The sequence below is a fragment of the Clytia hemisphaerica genome, unplaced genomic scaffold (genome assembly GCF_902728285.1).
Source record: "Clytia hemisphaerica strain Z4C2 unplaced genomic scaffold, Clytia hemisphaerica genome assembly, whole genome shotgun sequence".
In the NCBI taxonomy this organism is placed as follows: domain Eukaryota; kingdom Metazoa; phylum Cnidaria; class Hydrozoa; order Leptothecata; family Clytiidae; genus Clytia; species Clytia hemisphaerica.
The window spans coordinates 117,364-142,592 of NW_027104053.1; the positions used below are offsets into that span (position 1 = coordinate 117,364).

A 25,229-nucleotide genomic window follows, 5' to 3' on the forward strand; every position below is an offset into this window, starting at 1 on the left:
GATTGCCTTGCAAATTAAGGTTGCTTATTTATGATTTACTTATACCCAGCGTTTTAGTCCGTTTCCCGGTTGTAAAGTGGAAATAGGAACGTTTTGCAGGAAATGGGAAAATTACGCCATCCTTATTTTTTGTTACTTTCATAAAACTAATTTTTGTGCTGAACAGTATTTGTAACTTTTGTATATTTAGATTAGTGTGGTTTTATTACCCTTTATTTCAAACTGTATTTATATCATGGTATTAAATTCATTTTAATTGGAAATTTCATTTTCGTTTATTTAACCCATTCCACTAATTTACAGACCAGCGAGTCATGTTTGCAATTGATATTTCCTCTTTTCATCTTACACGTCCAAAATATTGGAGGCCTTCGGATGTTCTTAACTCTTTGAGTTTTAAGCCTAAAAATGTTCTTAACGTGTTCTTATTTTCACCATTTTTTGAGCATTTTTGTCCATTTTCCTAAGAAATTGGGTGGCCATTAAAAAGCCTTATGTTGCTATATAGTTTGTAGATATGAAAAGACGTGTAGACTAATAGACCTTCTAATTTTGTTAGAGTAGGCAAAGGCAAACAGTTGACAGGCTAAAATCTTTGAAAAAGATTGAAATAATTTTAATGCCTTGATGTCAAAAGAGATTTCTAAATTTTCAGTTTCGACTTTTCGATATCGAAAATCTTGAAATATTTCATAAAAATCAATAATTTTACATCCATCGGGTCGTAAATTTAAGGGAAAACACAGATATGTTCATAGTTTTCCCCTATTACCACTGGGCTTAATAATTTGATTCTAACTACACATCCGTTTTGACTTTTAAATGGTTATAGCTGATTTCCTTACCTAACTCGAGATATTTCATGCGCAAGTTCCACTTTTCGCCATACTTTGGTCAAAATTGGAGATGCCTTGGAGTTTTTACAAGATGCTTAACTGATTGGTTATTTTTAAACAATAGGGATGACGCGTTCTTTAGAAAAAGTAGAAAATCGTTTGTCTCAACATTTAACGACCAACAGAGTCATCAAAGAACTTGTAAAAACTCCAGCTTGACCCCAAAATTGACCATAAATAGCATCTTCTGTGTGAACTATCTCGAGCTAGGTAATGAAATCGGCTATACCCGTTTAAAAGTCTTCTATATAGTTTTTCGAGAGCTTTCGAATGGTATACTTGATAATGTCTGAAAAATGAGTTTGAAATTTTCAAAAATTTCGCCCTTAGGGTTTTGCCTGGGGAAAAAAGAAATGTCCCAAAAAAGGGATGTTCCACCAGTGGGATTTTAGGGGAATTTTTCCTGAGGCATAACCATCCTATAGAGAAGGTCTGGAGAAAGTTTCAGCTAGATCTTATTGTTTTCCCGTAAATTATGCTATACGACCCCACTAATTATAAAGCTTTACGGACTCTGAAAGACTCAACTTCTTATATTCGAAAACGCGAAAAAAATTTCTGAGTAGATATATCAAGGAATATTTCTAATCTGAAACGTATCATTATCTATAAAAATTAATCTAGTTTTCTTTAAAGCCAAGTTGACAATTATCTAACTTGAGTTATGGAAAAAATGTCGAGCTTGCAAAAACATTGTTAGTTAGACAAACCATCAAAAGCGAAGTTAATTGATGTTCGAGCTTATCCAACTCCAATGTTCCATTCAGCCCTCTCGGACAATTAAAGATATTCCAGGAAAAAAGTTGAAAAAGATTTTCGATAATCATAGTCTACATAAGAGACAGCTCTAGGCTGTGACGATATAACATATGACATATGACACTTGCGTTTTTAAGCTTTCACCCAGCAGTAAACGGTGCAGCGTATTTCGTTCGCCCGTCCAACGGCACCATTCACCCAGGCGTGAACGTGAGCCTTACGTGACGCTTGATCCCAACGTAACGTGGCTTTTCCATTCCCGTTACCAACATTCAACGTATTAGCGCTTTGGTCTTCTTGGTCAATGGACACGTGAATCGCGTTCTTCGGTACGTCGTACGTATAATCTTCTTTCTTACCGAAAGCAAAAAAGGGTCCTCTCAAATTGCCGGAACCGAGCTCGATTTTGTACGTTGCCATAGCCTTATGTGGAGACCAACTTTGCGATTGTGTCTGTTGATGAAATTCAAAAACCAGCCAGATGCAGATATGTACAAATGTAAAAAAGTCAAATGTCAAAGTTAACTCTTTACTTCTTTATAAGAGATTCAAAAAGTCATTTCATCAAGTAGTTGTGATAACAAAGACGTCCTTATTATGACGTCACTGCAAGTTCCACAGGGAAATTCCCAATAAACAACAACAATGAGACTTTTCTGGAACGCTATAACTGTAAATCATCAACCACTGTAAACATAAAACATACATTGTTACTATGTTAAGTGGAGTGTGGTTGATTTGTGGAATTGAGAACAAAATTGACGATATTATCGGTCAAAACTTAATCGGCCCTAAGTGACTAAATTTTGACTTGGTGACTAAAATTAGGGCCGACAAAGAATTTGGGCCAACTAAGATTTTGGCCGACTAAAAATTTGGGCCAAATTAAAAGTTTATAATTAATCTTTCCTTATTTTCCGGTATTTTAAGCTTTCTCCTATTTTTCATCTGCTTGTAAATTTGAAATAGAAATGGCCCACATTTTTAGTCGGTCTTAATTATTAGTCGGCCCTTAGTGACTAAATTTTGACGAGAGGTGACTAATAATTAAGGCCGGCTAAAATTAAGGCGACTTAGTTTTGGCCGATAAGGTATATTGCATAATGCCGCTGTATACAGTAGCGTGGCCAAGAGGGGCGCAAAATTTGTGTAGGAGAGCAGATTTTTATGAAACTGTAATAATCTATTGCTAGGAGTCCTTACTTATGACTTTACTCTTTAAAGCTTTTTGCACTACCAAAGACTTATGACTGAAAATGGGTGAACCTTGGCCACAAAAAAAGGTGGGTGCACCACGAGAGCTTTTTTCATGGATTTTTGAACAGCCTACGACCTTTTGTCCATTATTGTACCTATATTAAGTATCCTAAAAACTTATTCGTTTGTTCCAGAATTTTATTTCCATAAATTTATGTAATGAAAAAAATTTAATTACAGTAATTCTAATTGTAAGATATTTGTATAATATAAAGGTATAAATTTTGATAAAACAAAGAACGACTTGAGTCTGAACAACTCGAGCCTCTATAACTCGAACAAGTCTTTTAATCCCTTTACCCATCTCCATAATCCGAAATTTCTATAATTCGATTATTCGTGTGCGTTCGAGTTATAAAAATGTGTACATAATTTCATGACTAATTACCGTCACATTTTTCACAAGCTCGAATAACGGCTAGTTAAAAAACAAAGACAAGAAACTGTCTCAAGAAATATTTTAATTCCCTACCTGCTTATAAGAGGATTTTTAATTTCATGTAAAACGTCTCGTTAATGTTAGAAAAAAGGCATGAAAAATTACTAAAGTACAAAAACCGTTTGTTAAAATCTTAAGTAAAGTTAAAAGCTCTGACCATAGTAAATTCTTAAAATTTGCTATGTATAAAAAATAAAAGGTCCATCTTAAAATTCCGTAACCAAACTTCTGAATACTGTCAGAGCCTTGGAAGTTATTTTTCACGCAAATGGAATTTTGCCATACTGATTGCGAACCTGAGCAGTTTCAATTTACCCAAAAAATTTAACTTCCCAGCCAACATACCATCGCGTAGATGGTTTCAACAATACGCCTATTTGGCTTTTCCAGAAAGAATTCATATATCGGGTAGATGGTATAACATTTTTAAGCATTAGTTGACCCCCTGGACAATCAAAATTACCCTCAAACAGAGCAAAATTACCCTTAATCAGAGCAAGTTTACCCCCCGGACAAGGCAAATTTTGTGATTTTTCACTATCCCCCGGACGCTATATCCTCCACCCCCATGTACGGACATTTTCTGGAAGAGCCCATTAGACAGGACCATTCATCCTCTGTAAAGAGAAACCATTTATCAAACTTTCCAAAAAATGTCACTTTTGAAGCACGAATATGCAATAATGAGCCATACACCAGTTCCAACTGCAGCTTGTGTTAACAACTCGTCATGTTGTCCGTTATTATTGAAATCAAACGGAAAATAACCGGACAGTATCTCATGACCGCAATACAACATGATAGCATTCATTCCTATAACAAACAAAAACAATGATATTGATTGCTACAGTACTGTCGTTTTTATAGGATTTCCATTTCCGCACTTTGATTCTCACTTTTCCGGAATCTTTCCGCTATTTTCCCCGGGATAACCAGCATGAGATTGGAAAGGGTTTGTTTCTAAAGGTACGGAAAATCTTGTGTTTGCCATTAAACTGCTTAACTTTCCGAAGCATATTTTTCACCTACCCAGAGTCCTGGTCTTTTTTCCGCTAGAAAAGTGGCAAGGGAATTTTAGTGCCGAAATGGGAAACTTATAAAAAACGACGGTATAAGGCGAGTAACATCGTCGACTAAAAAATTAATAAATTTTATTGAAGAACTGTCCCTATAATAGAGGCAAAAAGGTGAAAAGTGATCCTAAGAGTGACGACTTTGGAGGGCGATAACCTTCGCAAATATCTTATGTATTAAATATTTTGCCAACTTTTTAGTAGCCAATTTTAGCCTACTATACTACTCAAGAGACTCTGAAAAGGGAGTTTGATCCTTGGCTACAAAACCCTTGCCAAAAGATTGTAGACTTTTCAAAAATGAATGAAATTGGTCTAACTTTTTTACTTAATCCAATGTTGCTTTATTTTGATTTAGAGAGTTTGGCTGACACCTTCGGAAATTAGGCCAGCTAAGCATTGGGTGTTTTTTTTTGCAAATCTATAGACCTATAGACCTTATTTTGTTCAGTGCTAAAGGTTCAAAAATAAAGCTTTGATATCTAATCGCACGATGAGTTATTTTTCCTTAAGTATTTAGCGCGTCTTTAAATAGAGCATTAAACGTTGATTGCATCCTGTAGAGAGCAATTAATCGTTAATCACACTCTTCGGTGCAGCGTCAATGTTTACAAAATCTATAAACAACAATAAAAGAAAGACATAAAGAGAAGAGAAAAAATATAAAACTTTCAGTGTAATTTCTGCGGGAATTTCTGTAATTATTCTAACTGGGAAAAAGTTGTGAAACCCATTACTAGTATTGTGCCATTAGCTCGTAATCACGTAATAACTCTATCCATTCTATCATGTGATTACATATACTAATTACCATTTTCTATCAACTTGCAAATAATTTTCCATTCTCATTCCCTGTGTATCATCTGCTTTTTGATGCTTATTGATAGCGCATAACAATATTCTATGGCCTTTTGTTCCAAGTGAGAAAATTCAGCGGGGATTGGAAAATTAGCACAATATTTTGCAGTGAGGATTGGTTTATTTGATTAATATCAGTGGGTACAAAAATGGGAGGATAATTTTCCACCGGGTACGATATTTTGGCTAATTTTTCCAGTGGGAAGGGCTCCCAGTGGGTCTGTGAGAAGGGGCTGCCTTTATGCTTGTGTTTCCTGACCACGCAGGCCGGATTATCAATTGCCATTGATTTCCCTTTTTAGATGACACTGTACAATTCGGAAACAAGTGCCTTGATCCAACAGGTGGGCAAGCTGCAGATAAGGTTCAAGTTCTCATTTGGACCGTATGCACTTTACCTGACAGAAGACTTCTCTTCCCTTCTATTGGTAAGTCACCTTCAAGTATTTTCGCTTACAGCATAACTGATCAGCAGCATTGCATCTGTCACATATTATTTTCTATTAAATTTAAAGGAGAAAAAACCACCCACCTACCTACCTTACCTCTTATTACTAATTTAGGCAGTTGCCAGTTGAGCGGTTATTTTCTCCTTTTAAATTGAATACGTAGAAAATAATATGTGACTATAATGCATGAATCATATGAAATATCATTACTATCATCGTTATGCATCAGATCCCACTGCTCGGACTAAAATCCCACTGACTCAAATGCATTTCCGTAATATTTCCGCTATTTCTCCCGGGATAATCGGTATGAGATCGGAAAAGGTTTTTCCTAAAGGTACAGAAATTCTTGTGTTTACCTAGGAAACTGCTAAACCCTATTTATGACTTTATGACTTAGTAATAACTTTCCGTAATATTTCCGCTATTTTTCCCGGGATAACCAGTATGAGATCGAAGAAGGTTTTTTCTAAAGTTACGGAAATTCTTGTGTTTCCGAAGCTCATTTTTGAGCTACCAGGAGTCTTGGTCTTTTCCCGCTGAAAAAGTGGCAGTGAAATCTTAGTGCGTGAAGTGAAATCTCATGTAAAGGGACGATACGTCTTGTTGTCGTATTTCTACTTCTTAGCAAAATGAAAAGCGACAGTCTCAATACGAATATTGCTCCCTGGAAATGTTCGTCTATTCCCTAGCCTATACTAAACGTCACGGCTTTTTTCTACGCTGTAACGTCTATTTCATTTTGCGACTTTTTCGAATTTTTTGACCCAGGTTTTTGGGCTTTCGATTTTTTGATGTCACTTAAAACATTTGAAGCTCCTTCAGTATCAAAAGAATCGAATCTGCGTCAAAACACTTGAATATCTTCAAAGTGGAACTCACTATAAAAGAAACGGGATGAAAAATCCCGGTTCTTGGTGAGGGGCTCGCTATCTATTACCCTGTATGGATATAAAATGGAATGAACATCTACACGAATCCTTTGAAACCTTATCGGCCAAAACTTGGTCGGCCCTAAAAAATTTGGGCCAAATTAACTGTAAATAGAACCGCTTAGGCGGCCCTTAGAAGTGACTAGATTTTGACGAGGTGACTAAAATTAGGGTGGACTAATAATTAAGGCCGACTAAAATTAAGGCCGACTAAGTTTTGGCCGATAAGGTAGTTGATATTTTATCGTCATATTTCTACTTCTTAGCAAAAGGGAAAGTGAAAGTTTCAAAATTTGAGTTTACCACTACAACAATGCAAGATGTTTTCGATCACCCGAGCTATCCTAATTCACCAACAAGAACAGGACGAATCGATAATCTGGATTTGACCAAAAACATAGGAAGCAACTATGCTGCACGTCTTCAAACATATTTTCTCGCTCCCGAATCAGGTAATAACAGCCCCTCTCTCACAGACCCGGTAAGATTTTTTCAGCATGTGGAAATTATAATAGTCTGAAGCTCGATAAGCTCGATGGGTATTGATATTCCTTGTTTTTGTGAGTGGAGATTTGAATTTCATTTTTTTAAGTCAGAAAATTCAGTGGGGATTGAAAAATAGCACAATACACGCAGTGAGGATTTATTTATTTATAATTTACCACTTAAGTAAGTACTAGGTTTACAGGATTATGGGGGATATGCTGCTCGGCTTTCGACCCTCGAACCCTTAGCAGGACTAAAAAGAAAGACAAATTAGAAAGTTTTGTGAATTTTACGACCCTTATTGGGACTAATTTGACCAAATTTTGATGTTTTTAGGAGCAAAAATTAAAAAAAGAAGTTTTTCTTGATTTTTGACCCTTAATTTGACTGACATTTGATTTTCTGATTTTTCCAACTCCTTTTAGGGACTTGAGCAGGTTCAGTCTATGGAAAAGCTATAAGTTGTCACCGAGCTTACTAAGACAGGGGTGTTGATGTTCACTATGATTAATTAATTGTTTTTAAACTTTTTTTTCCACAAGGAAATTTTGATTTCGTTGCATCTTGTGACGATGAATGTGAAGTGTTCCTTTCCACTGATGATAAAGAATCCAATAAGCAGAAAATCATCTCTGTATCCGATTATACAAATTACCAACAGTGGGATAAGTAAGATTTTATGATCTTGTTGTTTTTTTTTTGTATGGTAAGACCATGTTCACACGTTACTGTTCCGTTTCGTTACGGATCGAATGTGTTCATATTGGTTTTGGAACGTTTTGGAGCAAGAAAACGAAGCAGTTCTGTTCCGATGAAAAAAGTAGAGCGAAACCGTTTCAATCTTTTGCTTTATAACGTCTCGAATTTTAACGTGCACACTTGTTTCGGAACCGTTTCGGAACGGAACGGAACGGAACTGTAACGTCTGAACATGGTCTCAGTCACATTCATCCAGACTAACCCTTCAACTGCCGATGTCGGCATGAGTACTTTGCATTTCCTTGCTGCGGCTTTTTTCGAAGTTTATTGAAAGTTCAATTTTGAACTAGATTTCATTAAATAAGCACAGTTGAATAATTAAAATATATTTCAAAGATGTTTTTCCTCAGGCATTTTAAGGCATGTCCAAATTTTCTGTAATTTTTAAACACCAATAGCACTCGCCAAGAGGTGTTTATTAATACCTTTTTAGAAGCGCATTAGGGTGTAGAATATGAAAAGTGCTGTTCAATAATTGTTTTGCTTGCCTAAATAAAGATATATGAATAAATATTGCAAAAAATGTAAAAATGCTGACGTCAGTAAAACTTATTTTTTGAATAACTTTTGATAAACGGGGGATGGGGGATGGGGAATAATTGTCGGGAGGGGGCGAAAATGTACCTCTGGAAACCCCATATTATATACTAATTATATACTAAAACCGGGCTTTTAGAGCAATTATCTTTAGAAAGCTGAAAATATTTTCAAAATAAATAAATTAATAAATAATAAATTTCTGTCCAGATATAATTGGCAGTGGAAACAAGAATGCCTGTAACTTTTGATAGTCAAATATGATTATGGAAATTTTTTTTGCTTGTTTTAGAGAATCAAAAGCGCTATATTTGAATGTATTTTTGGTTGAAAAATTCGCGATTTTTAGCGGTTAAATTTGCAATTGTAAAAATTGAGCTTTTTTTCTACTTATGCTATAACGTTCATTTTTACACCAGTGGTAGTTCAACCTTAGGTTAAGAAGTTTGTCACTCTCAGTGTAATTTCTGTAATTTAATTTCCTAGTTGGGAAACAGTAGTGAAAGCCATTGTGCGATTAGCTCGTAATCACATAATAACTCGTACAATTCGAAAATTGCACTCGTGATTTTTTTGTTTCGAATTTCCCTCGTCCTTTCGGACTCGGAAAATTAATAACAAAAAAATCACTCGTGCAATTATATTCGAATTGCACTCGTTATCGTGTGATTACATATACTTATCATATCACTACCCCCGTTTTTAGTAATAAGTTGGAGATTTGATATTTCACAGAAAAGTGCTACCAAGGGGGATTTCGGGTCCCATATCTTCCGAAGGACTTTTCTGTTTGCCTTGAAATTTAACAAACTTCTTAACCTAAGGTTGAACTACCACTGGTGTAAAAATGAACGTTATAGCATAAGTAGAAAAAAAGCTCAATTTTTACAATTGCAAATTTAACCGCTAAAAATCGCGAATTTTTCAACCAAAAATACATTCAAATATAGCGCTTTTGATTCTCTAAAACAAGCAAAAAAAATTTCCATAATCATATTTGACTATCAAAAGTTACAGGCATTCTTGTTTCCACTGCCAATTATATCTGGACAGACTTTAGGATTATTTTTGAGAATATTTTAGAATGTTTTTTTATTGAAATGTTAAGAATATCCATGATGATATTGGGAAACACCATTCCTATCAAACGTAGACTAGTAAATCACGTAGTTGTATTTCGCTGCAGCTTAAGCTTGCAATGTCAAAATGTTGCAAACCACTCGCCCGCACCATTTTCTATTTTTTATAAGAACTCTTTATAAGCACTATTCCCGCGTTCCTGTGTCCAAGGAAAGACAAACGCTTGCTAATCTATATAAAACTTGGTATTTCAACACACTAAAACATTCTCTTTTACAACAGAGATGCCGAACAAAAGTCAGGACCAATACAATTAGAATCTGGCAAAAAGTATTACATGGAGGCTGTAATGCGTGAAGCTGCAGGTTCTGACAATTTGTCAGTTGGTGTCTATCAACCAAATGGAGTATCTCTTTTGCCAATCACCAGTCATTACCTTGACGAATATTAACTTTTATTCTTTTACTTTTTGTAATTTTGTTAGACTTTGTACTGTTGACTAACGTTTCTCATTTTACCTGGAAAATATCCTTGGCGCATTTACGGGAACTTTCCATTGTTTTTCGAGGTCATACAGGCAAAAAAATTTCTGCTTCGTAAAAATGCGTAAACAACAACGCATTTATTTTGAAACTGATTGGTGTTATTCACCTACCCAGTGTTTCAGTCTGTTGCTCTGTTGTAAAGTGTAGGAACGTTTTGCAGGAAAAGGGAAAGTTAAGCTATCTTATTTTTTGTTACTTTCATTAAACTAATTTTTGTGCTGAACAGTATTTGTAACTTTTGTATATTTAGATTAGTGCGGTTTTATTACCCTTTATTTTAAACTGTATTTATATCATGGTATTAAAAATTCGTTTTAATTGGAAATTTCATTTTCGTTTATTTAACCCATTCCACTAATTTGCAGACCAGCGAGTCATGTTTACAATTGATATTTCCTCTTTTCATCTTACACGTCCAAAATATTTGAGGCCTTCGAATGTTCTTAACTCTTTGAGTTTTAAGCCTAAAAATGTTCTTAACGTGTTCTTATTTTCACCATTTTTAGAACATTTTTGTCCATTTTCCCAAGAAATTGGGTGGCCATTAAAATTTTGACCATTGGAGCCTTATGTTCTTATACAGGGTGTCCCTAATTAAAGTATCGAGTTTGAACATGCGATTGAGTAGAAAGTTTTATGTGCGTGTTCACAATATTGTATTTTAAGCTCTCCCTCTTTTTTCTTTGTCATTACGATTAATTTATACGTTGTAACTACCTTTTGTAATAAGCCTGTGTGATGGAGAACGTTCTTATATTTTAGCGACAACACACACAAACTTTTCTACGTTGCATGATTATCCAAATTTTTTGTTGATTTTCGTTATCATGATTGATAAGACAAAAAATTGCATGATAACGTGACCAGAGTTACCACTGGGGGCCTCCTAGCCAAAATATTAAGAACAAGTTGAACCCAGCTTTACGGACTCTGAAAGACTCAACTTCTTAAGAAATCGAACAAAAATGCTGACAAAATGGTGAATAAAGAACATCTTCAGAACATTTTTAGGCTCGAAGCTCAAAAAGATTTTGAATATTCGAAAACGCGAAAAAAATTTCTGAGTAGATATATCAAGGAATATTTCTAATCTGAAACGTATCATTATCTATAAAAATTAACACTGCATGAAAAACTAGGATTTCGGTTTTCTTAAATCTGTAGAAATCCGTTTGAGAAAGGTCAGAAAACGTCGAATGTGAAATTTCGGCATGTGAAAATATAAATGAACTAAATTTTGACGAGGTGACTAAAATTAGGGCCGACTAGTAATTAAGGCCGGCTAAAATTAAGGCCGACTTAGTTTTGGCCGATAAGGTATATTGCATAATGCCGTCCTGAGTCCTTACTTATGACTTTACTCCTTACTTGACTTTTTGGACTACTAAAGACTTATGACTGAAAATGGGTGAACCTTGCACCACGAGAGCTTTTTTCATGGATTTTTGAAAAGTCGTACCTTTTGTCCACGATTGTACTTATATTAAGTATCCTAAAAACTTATTCGTTTGTTCCAGAATTTTATTTCCATAAATTTATGTAATGAAAAAAAATTTAATTACAGTAATTCTAATTGTAAGATATTTGTATAATATAAAAGTATAGATTTTGATAAAACAAAGAACGACTGGAGTCTGAACAACTCGAGCCTCTATAACTCGAATGTCTCCTTAACTCGTACAAGTCTTTTAATCCCTTTACCCATCTCCATAATCCGAAATTCCTATAATTCGAACAAACTTGTGTTCTCCGTGCGTGTTCGAGTTATAGAGACTCTGTATATGATTTCATGACTAAATGCCGTCACAACAAAGACAAGAAACTGTCTCAAGAAATATTTTAATTTCCTACCTGCTTATAAGAGGATTTTTAATTTCATGTAAAACGTCTCGTTAATGTTAGAAAAAATGGGTGAAAATTTACTAAAGTACCAAAACGTTTGTCAAAATCTTAAGTAAAGTTAAAAGCTCTGACCATAGTAAATTCTCAATATTTGCTATGTATAAAAAATTAAAGCTCCATCTTAAAATCCCGTAACCAAATTTATGAATACTGTCAGAGCTCTTGAAATTATTTTTTACGCAAATTGTATTTTACCATACTGGTTGTGAACGTAAGCAATTCCGATTTACCCAGCGAAGTTTCGAGTACCAAAAGAATCAAACTTCCCAGGCGCCATACCAGAGCGTGGACGGTTTCAACAAGACGACTGTTAAGGCCGGTCTCCTCTTGTGCGCGCTTCAATCCCACCTTTTCGAGCAAAGCTTCAACGCTATTGGTCAAATGAAAAATGAAAGCAACTCCATTGGTGCAATCTGACGTAACGGTTGAAAAAAATTGAAATGTGTTCAACTTTTTTTTTGGACGCGCGTTACATTTTTATGACGTAATCTTTTTTCCAAGCAAAAAGTATTGAAGCCAAAAGGTGCAATCGCAGCGCACGCAAGTGGAGACCGGCCTTTAGACTTAATACAGAGCCATACATCATTTGTAAAGAGAAACCAGATATCAAACTTTCCAAAAAATATCACTTTTGAAGCACGAGTATGCAATAACTAACCATACACCGGTTCCAACTGCAGCTTGAGTTAACAACTCGTCATGTTGTCCGTTATTATTGAAATCAAACGGAAAATAACCGGACAGTATCTCATGTCCGCAATACAACATGATAGCATTCATTCCTATATCAAACAAAAACAATGATATTGATAGTTACAGTACCGTCGTTTTGTATAAGATTCCCATTTCCGCACTTAGATTCTTGTCACTTTTTCCGAAATCTTTCCGCTATTTTTCCCGGGATAACCAGCATGAGATTGGAAAGGTACGGAAAATCTTGTGTTTACTCATGAAACTGCCTAACTTTCCGAAGCATATTTTTCAACTACCCGTTGGGGAGTCCTGGTCTTTTTCCGCTAGGAAAGTGGCAAAGGAATCTTAGTGCGGAAATGGGAAACTTATAAAAAACGACGGTATAAGGTGAAAAGTGATCCTTAGAGTGACGACTTTGGAGGGCGATAACCTTCGCAAAATATCTTATGTATTAAATATTTTGCCAACTTTTTAGTAGCCAATTTTATGTCTACTATACTACTCAAGAGACTCTGAAAAGGGAGTTTGATCCTTGGCTACAAAATCCTTGCCAAAAGATTGTAGACTTTTCAAAAATGAATGAAATTGGTCTAACTTTTTTACTTAATCCAATGTTGCTTTATTTTGATTTAGAGAGTTTGGCTGACACCTTCCGAAATTAGGTTAGCTAAACATTGGGTGGTTTTTTTGCAAATCTATAGACCTTATTTTGTTCAGTGCTAAAGGTTCAAAAATATTTTCTCTTCAACATTTTAGACTTTTTGTTCAAGATGGGATACTATTTCATTTGGTGTTTTTTGAACCAGAAAGTACACGTTCTTTTTTTTTTGTAAGAAATACACTTTTAAGAAACACGAGGCTCAGAATGCCTAAAAACTAAGAAACATCTAAGAAACATGCTGAGGCTGAGAACGAGAAAATAACATTTTTAACTCTGTTTTTTTAGAACCTTCCAATCTTTGCATGAAAAATAGGCTGATTATGTCAAAGAATTTAGAAACATGTAAGAAACATTTAAGGCTCAAAAGGCCGATTTCTTAAGAACATTGAGGCTGCTTGGTAAAACTAGTTTCTTAAAAAAAATAAAAACGTGTACCCATGAAAGTAGGGAGGTGATTAGGTTTTAAGATTTACAGCTCAAAAAATCATTTGTCAAATATTGGAGCTTTTATGTAATTACACGATGTTGAGTCGGTCCCAATGTCTTCAAATTCTTAGCATCCCGATGTTATTTATGTAGCCAACTCTCTCTAATTCGAAACATCTGTAAATTCAAATTTTTCTGTAGTTCGAACATTGGTCAACTGGAGAATGGTATAGAATACTCTCTGTAATTTGAAGAAGACCCTCTGTCCCTTAAAAATCAAACTGAAGCTAGAGTCAACTGTATACAAACTATATAATAGATGCGCCACACTCTTCTAGTCACGTGACTAAAACCTCTCATCTTCTCAATGTTGAGACGGGGTTATGGGTTTTCTTAGAAAAATATATGTACTTTTAAATATAAATTTCGCAAGGTCTCCTTCTAGCCTTTTGAAAAACCAATAACTGTATTCAAAGCCTTGACTATTGACTTAGTTTCTCCTTTGTGTGTTAAATTCATAGTTTTCTTCAGTAAAATTCTTACCAGCGAAATAGAATGGAGCACCACTCCACCATTTCTTGACATCGATGGTCACATAACAGACGATGAGCAATACAAAAGCCATAGCTGCAGTCGCGCATATAAATGATATTGACCTATGACGAGAGAAAGTATTACAGCCAACTCTCTCTAATTCGAACTTCTATTAGTAGAATCTTTCTATTATTCGAACTAAACTTAGTTGGAAAGTGGTTAAAATTATTCTCTGTAGTTCGAATCTTTTTATATAAATGATATTGACCTATGATGAGAAAAGAAAGTATTACATACTATTTGCTGACTCAGCATTTTTAAAAGAATGAAGAAAGAACAACTTTATCCCCCTCCCACATGCCACACGGGCACAGGTTTTGCGAAATCTTCTTGTTAATACTGCTTCAGTGTGTCATTATAAGAGGTTTGCCTCCAGTCTATATCCTTAAAAAATCTTCGCCTCATAGACAACCCCTTCTCACAGAAATGGTAGGATTTCTTCCTTCAGGGGTAAAAATAACGCACTGAAACTTGATGGGGGTTGATATTCCCATATTTTTTATGACCAGGGATTTAAATTATTTTGTTTTCAAGTCAGAAAATTCAGTGGGGATGGAACAATTAGCATGATATTTCATAGTAAAGATTGGTTTACTTTATTATTTTCAGTGGGGACAAAATTTGGAGGATAATTTTCCACCGGGGACGATATTTTGGCCAAATTTCCCAGTGGGAAGGGTTCAAGTGGGTCTCTGAGAAGGGGGTGATCTAGAACGTTAAACAATTTACAATGGTGAAAAAAGACTAGAAATTCGGATAGTTTAAAATCGCCTAGTTTGGCGTTCAGTCCCAAAGCTATACAACAATCTATTTTCCAGGCATTTCCACACAAAACTTTCTTGGTATGCCCGATAAAAATAACTGAATGATAGAAGGTCTTATAATTCGCGAAGTCAGTAAAGTTGTCAGAGTAATTGAGTGTGAGAGCTAAATAATTTTAATAAGATCTTCATCGCACAAGTGTGGCTTTGAAATTGAAAAAAAGTACATTACATACCATAGATTTTTATTAATCGGTATTAGACCACCATCTTTTTTGCCACCGCACAAACCGATAGCAATAGCACCCTGTGAACAAGTGAAGGTGAAAAAAAAAAGAGTTATGCATCAAAAAAGCATCTTTCAATCTCAGATTGCATTTAAGGATAACGTAAAAGGTGTTCCAAAAAAATTAGTATTTTCGGTTTAAAGTTTAAGTTTCATTATGAGAACCAATGTATTTGCATCGGGGAAGGGTTTATTGCTCTTAACATTTTCTTGAACGGCTTAGATACTTTGTTTAAATGGAATTGAAGCTGTATTTTTTTTAAGCCGAGGGTTCTCATGAAAAAGTTTGCGCTGAGGAAAGCCCGCTGCTGTAAGCTTACTTCATAGGATTCGTGTATCTGTTTTGTCTGTACACAGACCCAGTATCTACGGCTAATTTCAAAATTCATTGCCGTAGAGGGTCTGTTTTCATTGTCTTTATCTGATTCGAGATCTTTTCTCCGTACGGGAAATTTTTTATCAAACAGACAATGCGCACAGAGTGTACTACGAAGTGATAAGCTTGAGATACACTCTGGTACAGAGTAGCATCTGTTACATTCTACTTTCTATTTAATTTACACAAAAATGATTGAAAAAATTGTATCTTCTGTCATCATTCAATCAAACTCCTTTCCATTGTTGTTGCTCTGCAAAAGAGTGCTTAGCCGTAAAATTTGATTTTTCGTAGAACAATATCATGTACTAAAAACAAGAATCCTACGAAAACGGCTAATAGCCTGGCAGCTTATGGGCATTCGTAAAATTAAAAAATTGTTTCCTCACCATAATAAGAGCCCAAATCATCCAACGTTTAATATGACTTTTCGGCCGTGAATACATGAATAACATACGAGCTGCCTGAAAAAATAAAATTCAAAAAAAATCAAAGAGCTGTGCCAACAAAGAAGTAGCGAGCACTTTACCAAAAACTGGGATTTTTCATCCCTTTTCTTAGTGGTGAGTTCCACTTTGACGATTTTCAAAAAATAGAAGTCTTATTCGCAAATTCGATTTTTCCTACTGCAAGAGCTTCGTTGAAACATTCGAAAAATTCGCAAAGTGAAATAGACGTTGCGGCGTAGAAAATGCCGTGACGTCTAGTATAGGCTAACAAAGAGGTACATCTTTCCGGCATAAATGTTTAGTTCAAAAACAGGGTAAAAAACTTACCATTAAACCAAAGTATGTCATGAGAATTGATGGGATCACGCCAAGAAAACCTTCGGGGTCGTGTGGCCCACACTTATAAGGGTGCTGTGAAATTGGAAAAAGAAATCAATGTGCAGTGAAGTCACTTTAATTCGAACCTCTATGACTCGAATGTCTCCTTAAAGGGACATTGAAGTAGTAAAATGTAAACATTGCGTGAACCACGCGTCATTAAAGAGAACAATTAAAATCACGTGTCCAAAACAATTGAAGCAATCAAAATCAGCCATATGTGTTTTCATTTTTTATTTTGACATGTGACATTTGTTTTGATTTTGTATTCCGCTGCATACGGTTTGTTTACAAATTTCGTGAGTACTTTTATGTCCCTTTAACTCAAACAAGTTTTCTATTCCCTTCAATTAACAATGCCTTGTAGACCTTACTCCATAACTCGAAAATTTTCTTAATACGAGCAAAGTATAGATTCCACAATACATCGTGGATGAGGTGAGAGTGCATTGGCCTTGTCCCCTAGGATTAACGCACTTGATCCGAAAAACTGTGTGTCAGTGCCTTGCAAACTGGCAGGCAGTATAAACTACAGCGTAAGACGGTTCTAACGAAACGACTCCCTAGACCGCTCAATACAGATCCGAGCATCTTCTGTAAGGAGAAGCCGTTTATCATAAACGGCGTATGAATTAATTATTTCAGTTGACGCTCTATAATTCTATTTTCATCTGGGATTGGTTTTCATCTGGGATTGGATTTCATCGAATAAGGGAGCTTATCTAATAGAAGAGCGTCGACTGTGAGAGTTTCTTGTTTACAGTGACTTTCAAAATCGTCGAATAAAGGAGCGTATCGAATAGTAGAGTGTCGAATTAGAGAACGTAAACTGTATTTCATTTGAAAACGAGACCCGCAGCGAAGATGATTTATTTCGAGAAGTGTGTGTTTCAACTTACTCTGCATGTTGGGCTATTATACATATGATTCAAACCAAATATTTTTCGATCGATGTAAGCAGCTGCTCCACCGGTACAACCGGTGTGCGTTCCATTGTCGGATAATCCACCTGGTCCCAGGTATCCACTATAAATAAAACAAATACTATACTGCACAAGTTTTGAGAAAAAAAAAACACAGAAACAATGGGCTTTTCCAGAAATAGTCCGTGCCCCTCCCCCTGTTAAGGATATCGGATATCCAGGGGATTAACGATTTTTGTTCAAAAGTGGATATCCAGGGGGTAAAGTGTCTTTTCAAATAAAAAATACGATATCCAGGGGTAGGCATCTTTATAAAAGAAGATATTCAGGGGGTCTTTACTAATAAAGTAGGATATCCAGGGGGTTCGATACTTCGAAAAATCAATATCCTCAACAGTGGGGGTAAATGTTTTTTCTGGAAAAGCCCTATTTTCTTGACGGTATTTTAGTTTCATGTATTGTTACAATGGGCTGTTCCAGAAAAAATTTGTACCCCCTATGTAGAGGTCCTTTTTCAATTTTTCAGGGTCCTCTTGGATTTGTTTCTTTTATTTTTTGGACCACCCTGGTTTTTCAACCTCGAATATTGACTACAGTAGATTCTCAACCTTATTTTAATTACCACCATCTTTACACTCGAAAAACCAGATCCCTGGATTTTTTATCTTCCAGACCACCGTGGACGTCACAACTACTTAACAAAGGGCGTACAAGACTATTTCTGGAATAGCCTAATCATCAGCTGGGTATCATGCTTTTTCACTTGGTAGAACACACTTGAAACAACACTTGACCTTCAACGTATACTTTAGTAGAGAATTTCGTTTTTTCGGCCAAAATGAGCCAAATTTTCAGTTTCAATTATGGCCCAACCACCAGCAATTTTCAGGGAGAAAATGAAAATATCCCCACCTTAACTTTAAGAAAATAACCCTCAACTCCACGAAACAGGAAATCAAAAACTTTGGCTCTAGAGGTGTATAAATTAAAGTAGGGGGTTGAAAGCAGTGAATTGACAACATAGCATATAGATGAACAGTTTTGCTTTTGTTATCTGAACAAAAGCTTTAAAAACAAAAGTAATGATAACACAAACTAAACAAAACGAATTTAGTCCCTGGGACAGGAGTAAAATTTTAGGTCGGCGTTAAAAAGGGACGATAAGGTATTTATTTTTGTAGGATTCCAAGTTTCATATCTTTAGACAATCGTCAGCTACTATGGGTCTAATCCTTTGCATTAGAGTGTCCCACGAGGTTTAGGACCATTGGGAACCAGCTCAGCCCTGTATGTAGCTCAGAATAAGCTTAACTAAGGCTCCAGTAAAGCGCTGTAAGCTTACAGCGTAAGCCCAGGCGGCTCTGGAGGCCTAAAAACCGGTTTTCTGGCAAAACTACTGTTCCCAGCCGGTTCTAAACCTGAATATATGTGATTAAAAATTGGTTCATAAAAATCTAATTTTTTGAAAAAAATGAGTGATCAATAAAAATCAATAAGGGACTAAAAAAAAAACACAGCAAAAAAAACACGCATTTTAGGGATGAATCAGTTGGAACACTCTGTTTAATATCTTTTGACGGAATTAATATTTAAATTTTTTTTCACATTGTCGCTGATCGAAGCTTGCCGTTTCATTCTTGTGAATATGGTAATTATAGCGCTAAAGACCTTATCGGAGTTTTTTATTTTTCTAAAAAAGCGATGCATTCTGGGATTGTTTCGAGTGTATTACGATAGAAATATCTTAGGAATTCCTCGAGGGAATTCTATTGTAATACACTCGAAACAATCCCACAATGGATCGCTTTTTTAGAAAAATAAAAAACTCCGATAAAGTCTATTCTAGAAGAAGTTCATTTTATCTTCACTTTCTTGAACGAATTTTGAAAAACAAATTAGTAGAAAATATAAGCACATTTGAATATCTTTCAATAATATATAATTTTTTACTATACGACAAATACTTGGCAAGTTATAGTCAGAAATAAAAACACTGCACACCTTTTTGAGACAGGCTTTAGTATTATTTATGCAATGTTCTTTAAACATGGTCGTGTAAAATAATCTTCTTAACAATATGCACAGATCTCGAATCCACTTGACTCTGCCAAACCCATCGGTAAGGCCAGCTCATTGCACAGATCGCACAAAATATATAAAATCTTCTAGATAACCAAAAGTTGCCACCGTTTCTCTTACTAGAAATCAAAACATGGCTTTTTAGATTATCAATACTTGCGGTGAAGTTTTTGTTAACATCTCTCTTAAAGTTTCTGGTCCGACCAGAAAGATTGTTATCGAAATCCATTCTCGAGCCTGTGATCTTCTTGATTTCTTGTACAACAGGAATCGAGTCTAAAATCCTAGTTTCTGGTAAAGATACGCCCCGCATACCATCGGTTTGAAGTCCTTTTAAATCTACCATTTTGAATGCTTCTGAGCCTGTCATTTTGAGACCTTTCTGCACTGCCATATTTACCGTATCAATACCAAATTCAATGTCGGTGTCCGAGATAGCGACCTCATTTCCATAAATAGTACTTTCGGCTCTGGATACATTGCCTCTTGACTTGTCCGCCATTTTGGATCCCTTCTCCACTGTCATGCTTGCCATCTTTGGTTCCTCAGTCTCCAATGCTTCGTCTACCATCTTGGCATATTCATCAATCACAAAATCGAATTCTATGGAAACGTAAATATTTCCAGACTCGTCTCCAATCTTCTTAACCGCTGACACATCTGTCATGTCACGTGATTCATGATAAAGAACTAATTCGTTACCAGACTTCTGACGCAAAACAGGCTTCTGATTACATAGCTCTTCAATCCATATGACGAAAGATTCCCTTGTCCGAATTTCGGATAATGATTTCCGCTCATGCGCAGTGAGGGATTCAATGAATGTAACCAAATATAATGACATTAGGAAGGCGGTCAATTTTCGAAGATTGACTGGTATTTTCAAAACAACATTAAGGAAAATTGTCAAGCATATGATGAACATAAGCCCTGAAAAAGAAAAGAAAATCTATTTTAACTACAGTAGATTCTCTATAGTTCGAACACTAACGGGAAATCGTAGATTTATAGAAAATTCGAGTTATCTCTATAATTTGTTGCCTGGCGGGTCCTGCAATCATGTGAGAGTTCAGATTTCATTCGAGTTATGAAGACTATACTTAGCTTATACCAACTTATTTCTGAAAAGCGTTAATATTACCTTTCCTCGAATTTGGAGCTGGGACATGACTGCCATCTTGCGAATCTGACATCCCTCTGGGATAATTTATAGCTTTTAATTTATTCAAGAAGTGGGGGCAAATTGTGTAGTTAAATCAATATAACTCAGATGATCTGTTTAAAATTGTCAATATTTGCAACTAATGATTTTCTATACACAGTTGACACTCTAATTCGATTTATAAGGGGAATTGGATTTTCATCGGATAAGAGAGCAATGGAGTTTCTTGTTGACGATGTGTTTCAATAGTATATGAAAATGAAGCATTAAGTCGAATTAGCGAGCGTTGACTTTTTCTTTATAATAGATAAACAAGCCCAAATACTTACAAAGAAAAGTGTGTTTAGAAAAAGTCCTCCAAAAGCCATTCCGTCGTTTCTTAAGCAAACAACAACAAGAGCAATAATATCTCAACAACGATAACAAACTTGTCGCCAATGGTATCACCAGAAAAGCAATCCCCAGCAGAAAGAATGGTAAAAGTTCTTGAGCTTCTTGTGGTAATAATGGATCTTTAGATTCTAATGTTGTGTTTGTTGGTGATGGTGGAGGTGTGGTGTTATTTAGAATTGCCGTGTTGGTTGAGTTTTGAACAGCTATTATATCATGTGGTCCAAGGCTTTTCATTTGAGGCGGGATCCTGAACTCAAACATCGTTATGGTAAAACAAGTCTTGAAGTTGGAGATTCAATTTCCTCACTGGGGAATTTCAAATAATTCTTCGTTTATGTCGTATATACGTTTCTTAATAAGAACAAACTATAAGAACAAAAAACTTTGATGGCCGAAATATTAAGAACAAGTTAAGACCATCCAAATGCTTCACAGAACACTGATTCTCATCAAAGAAGAATGTATACGAGCTATATAATGTTTTACATAATGTTTTGTATTTAGATCCCTTCCTCGTGCAAAGAGGTTTTCTTATGGTGTAAGCTTTTATAAGAAGTCACCTTGACATGAATTTTGGTACTTTCGCATACTTATTCCTTATTTGTAATCGAGATCCCTTTCAAGTGTGCGAGAATGAGGAATGGTTTCTTATAATGCATGTCATTTGACAGAAACTAAACTTTCCTTATTTTAAACTGTTGGAAACGACAAGAATGATCGGTTACTGTTTCTAATGTATATAGAAAAAAGTCATTTAAGAGGATTTTTTACCAACAGTTGTTAAGATTCTTATAATACCATTCTACTCTATAAGAATATTGATGATGAAATAAGCTCAAAATAAAAAATATCGACACAATAGAATTGGGCATGTGAACGTAAGAATGTCATTTTTAAAATGCTTTTAAAATATACATTGCATATGCAAGACTCGAGGTTATATGTATCACATGTTAAACCTAGGTTTAGGTTCGGAGCATAACCTAAAAATAATTAAGAAAGATTTTCCTATGATGATTTCGACCAAATAGTTATGGAATATCCATGATGAATTTGAAAAACACAATTCTTATAAAAAAGGAATGAACCGAATGTTTTTTAAAGGAGACTTGCTTAGACAAGAAAAAGTATCGTGTTACAATTATTGAGGGATCGATGGATGACGATTTATCGCGAGTCTTAAAAAATATTACAAAATCTTCTTTATTTTAGAGTAGTGGGAAAGAAAAAGAATCAAAAATCGGTTTCTGTTGTATATCTGTTGTAAATAGAAAAGACTACCCTATGATCGATCGGCGTATAGCGAATGATTCGCATATAAGTCTTGCTAACACGAGAACAGTGTCGTGTTGCAATCATTAGGGTGTTTTAAAAAGGAGACATGCGCTCAAAATTGACGGCGCCCTCTTTAGCGCCCTCTTTGGCGGTGTCTTCTTGGTTTAAAGGTTTAGAAATCTAACAAGAGGCTTGTGTTGTTGTTTTGGAGAGACTGTGAAAAGATATGGTTCAGCCGCTACTTGGCGAGAGGACGGTTTGCTAATTCACTCGACCTAGGCCCTTTGCCCCCGAGGAAAACCCAATATTCGCCCGCTTCCTTCTTCTAAAACACCACGGAATTGATGGATGACGGATTATCGTAATTTAAACATAACTACCTTATCGGGGAAAAAATGTCAGAGTTTTATAAAACTAAATAATTATTTAGTCGTTTTTTTTTCGTCGAGGAAAAATTTTGTCGCCTAGAGGCATTTTCGTCACTTTTCCCCGACCAAAATTTCAAATTCGTCATTTCATATGACTAAATTGATCAAAAGAAATGGTCTCCTTCACTAACTCGAAAAAGGATCTTGTAATTCGACGTTTAAAGCACTAATTTCGGTAAATAAAGGTGTAAAAAAATTAGATTTGAATTTTGGCTGCGGTATAAAATTTTTGGTAAATGTTTTGATCGGGGTATAAAAAAATCGGGTACAAGTTTTGGTCGGGTGATAAAATGTCGGAAAAAAATTTCGTCACCCCCTCAAAATTTTCGTCACTTTTCCCCGAAATTTTTTCCCCCGATAAAGTATTAAATGCAAATGTAGAATGTCATGTAATCTATAGTTTCCACGCAAATGCATGAAAATTGACCCATTTGACTGTTGCATTTAATCTCCTTATATGAGCCTAAAAAATTCTCCATATTGACTGGATATCCCCAAAACTAATCCATGATTAAAATCAATCTTATACCCCTTGGAAATTTAAGAAGGGATATAAAATGGAGTAGCCTATTGCTTAAATTAAAAAAGTAGCAACACAAAAAAAACCAAACTTACGTTTTGCAGCCTGGGACGGGTAACAAGAAAGTCAAACACAGATAAACCACTAACAAAATGAGCATTATGAAATGTTGCAATGGAAACCAGGTCAAATCACGGAAGCTGTCTCTCCAATCGTAATGGTAGTGTGTCTAAGTAAGAAAGTTTATTCCGCATCAGTAAGATTCTAGCGATTTCATTGGTTAAAAGACATCACATGGAGTTGGAATATAAACTGTATCCTGTCTCCCTCGGTAAGCCTCGTCACAAATACGGCTCGTATCCCACCACGAGAAGACCGTGTAACTAATAATATTCATCTGGTAGCTGTCGGTGTAGCCAGAAGTGAGGGAGTCTATCTCCCGGGAGTGCTGAGGTGGAGTGCCATACCTACTCTCAGCTCCAAGTAACTTACCATCTAGATCAAACTACCCGATCTGAACTACTTATCCCTAAGTTTGCTGTGACCAGGGATCGAACCCACAACCCTTGGATTGTAAGGTGAATGCTCTATCAACTGAGCTACCCAGCTATGTCTAGAGGTAGGGGAAAGGATTAAAAATATATTTTTTGAAGAATAACCTACTAGAGAAGGGTTTCAACAATTCCTATCCGAAATTCGGGAAAGCGAATAAAATGAATTGCCGGCACCGTGGACTACAACTATGATCTACACTTTGTACTTTTTGTATCAATCATTTTGCTTTAGTAAGGATGCAAAAATATCCATGGGCTTTTAAGTAAGTAAGTTTGCGACCGCAGTCGAGGGCGACCCGAAGGCTCCCTTTCCCTGGATTTCTCCACTTACCCTTGATCCGTCTCTTTAGTTGCTGAGCATCAAGCAGAGAAGCACCAAGTACCATTTTGGGAATCTTTGGTATGACCCGGCTGGGGATTGAACCCACAACCTTGCGTACCGTAGCTGGATGCTCTACCTTCATACTACGGTCGCTTTTGGGCTTTTAATACGTACTTTAATACGGGGTGGTTGACCTCTTTAGACAGTATTTACTGTCATTCTCCCTATGATGTATCCAGTGGCGCGGAGCATTAGAAACATTTAGCTATCGAAAGAAATACCATGAATAACTCTTTAAACAGCACCAGGGTTAAAGCCCCTGCTTTCTCAGTTTCAAACTTAAACCTTGTTTCCCGCGAAACCAATGAACCGTCTTCTCCAAACTCACCAGAGAGAGTTGACGGTGATAGGATTGAGTCTGTAACAAAACCTAAAACACAAAGACTACTAGTTTGCAAACATCCAGCCATTTTTAGCACTTTCAACGTGCGCTCTCTATCTCTTGTTAGTAGAAAACAAGAGCTTCTTTCGTGTTTTTCCAAATTCCAAATTGATGTGCTCAGTATTCAAGAGCATAGATTTCTACACAAAGACATTGAGTTCCTCCACTCAAATCTTGGTAAAAACAAGCTTGTAACCGCCTCAGCATGGAAAAAAATTCCCAGGGAACAACAATCGGGGGTATTGGTATGCTACTCTCTTCTAGAGCAGCAGAAAATCTTTTATCTCTCCGTAAAATTTCAAATCGAATTATTGTTGCCGAATTTAATAGCAACCCTAAAACAACCTTTGTAGCTTGTTACAGTCCAACTAATGTCTCTGAACAGGTTGATGTCGATAGTTTCTATTCCATTCTTTCTCAAACTATCCTTTCTATTCCTGCACATAACTTTCTTATATTAGCTGGCGACTTTAATGCCCAGTTAGGGAATGATAATGTAAAATTTTCATACCATAAATCGACAAATAGAAATGGT

The 25,229-nt window shown here is 35.8% G+C and overlaps 2 protein-coding genes across 4 annotated transcripts in view; one reads left to right on the top strand and one right to left on the bottom strand.

Moving 5' to 3' along the window:
* Nucleotides 1–10,130, top strand: part of LOC136811961 (uncharacterized) — a 76,104-nt gene extending 65,974 nt beyond the window's left edge. The window contains exons 44-47 of the mRNA XM_067068564.1: nt 5,585–5,710; nt 6,930–7,115; nt 7,692–7,818; nt 9,808–10,130. Coding sequence (XP_066924665.1) covers nt 5,585–5,710; nt 6,930–7,115; nt 7,692–7,818; nt 9,808–9,976 — 608 coding nt within the window. The 3' untranslated portion in view covers nt 9,977–10,130. The remainder of the gene's footprint in view (nt 1–5,584; nt 5,711–6,929; nt 7,116–7,691; nt 7,819–9,807) is intronic.
* A 1,430-nt stretch (nt 10,131–11,560) lies between these two features.
* LOC136811962 (heparan-alpha-glucosaminide N-acetyltransferase-like) overlaps nt 11,561–25,229 on the bottom strand; it is a 33,446-nt gene continuing 19,777 nt past the window's right edge. For all 3 annotated transcript variants that reach the window (XM_067068567.1, XM_067068565.1, XM_067068566.1), the window contains exons 12-18: nt 23,472–23,605; nt 17,496–17,622; nt 16,546–16,629; nt 16,159–16,233; nt 15,344–15,414; nt 14,296–14,408; nt 11,561–12,754 (exon numbers count right to left, since the gene is read on the bottom strand). In XM_067068567.1, the coding sequence (XP_066924668.1) occupies nt 12,579–12,754; nt 14,296–14,408; nt 15,344–15,414; nt 16,159–16,233; nt 16,546–16,629; nt 17,496–17,622; nt 23,472–23,605 (780 nt within the window). In that variant the 3' untranslated portion in view covers nt 11,561–12,578. The remainder of the gene's footprint in view (nt 12,755–14,295; nt 14,409–15,343; nt 15,415–16,158; nt 16,234–16,545; nt 16,630–17,495; nt 17,623–23,471; nt 23,606–25,229) is intronic.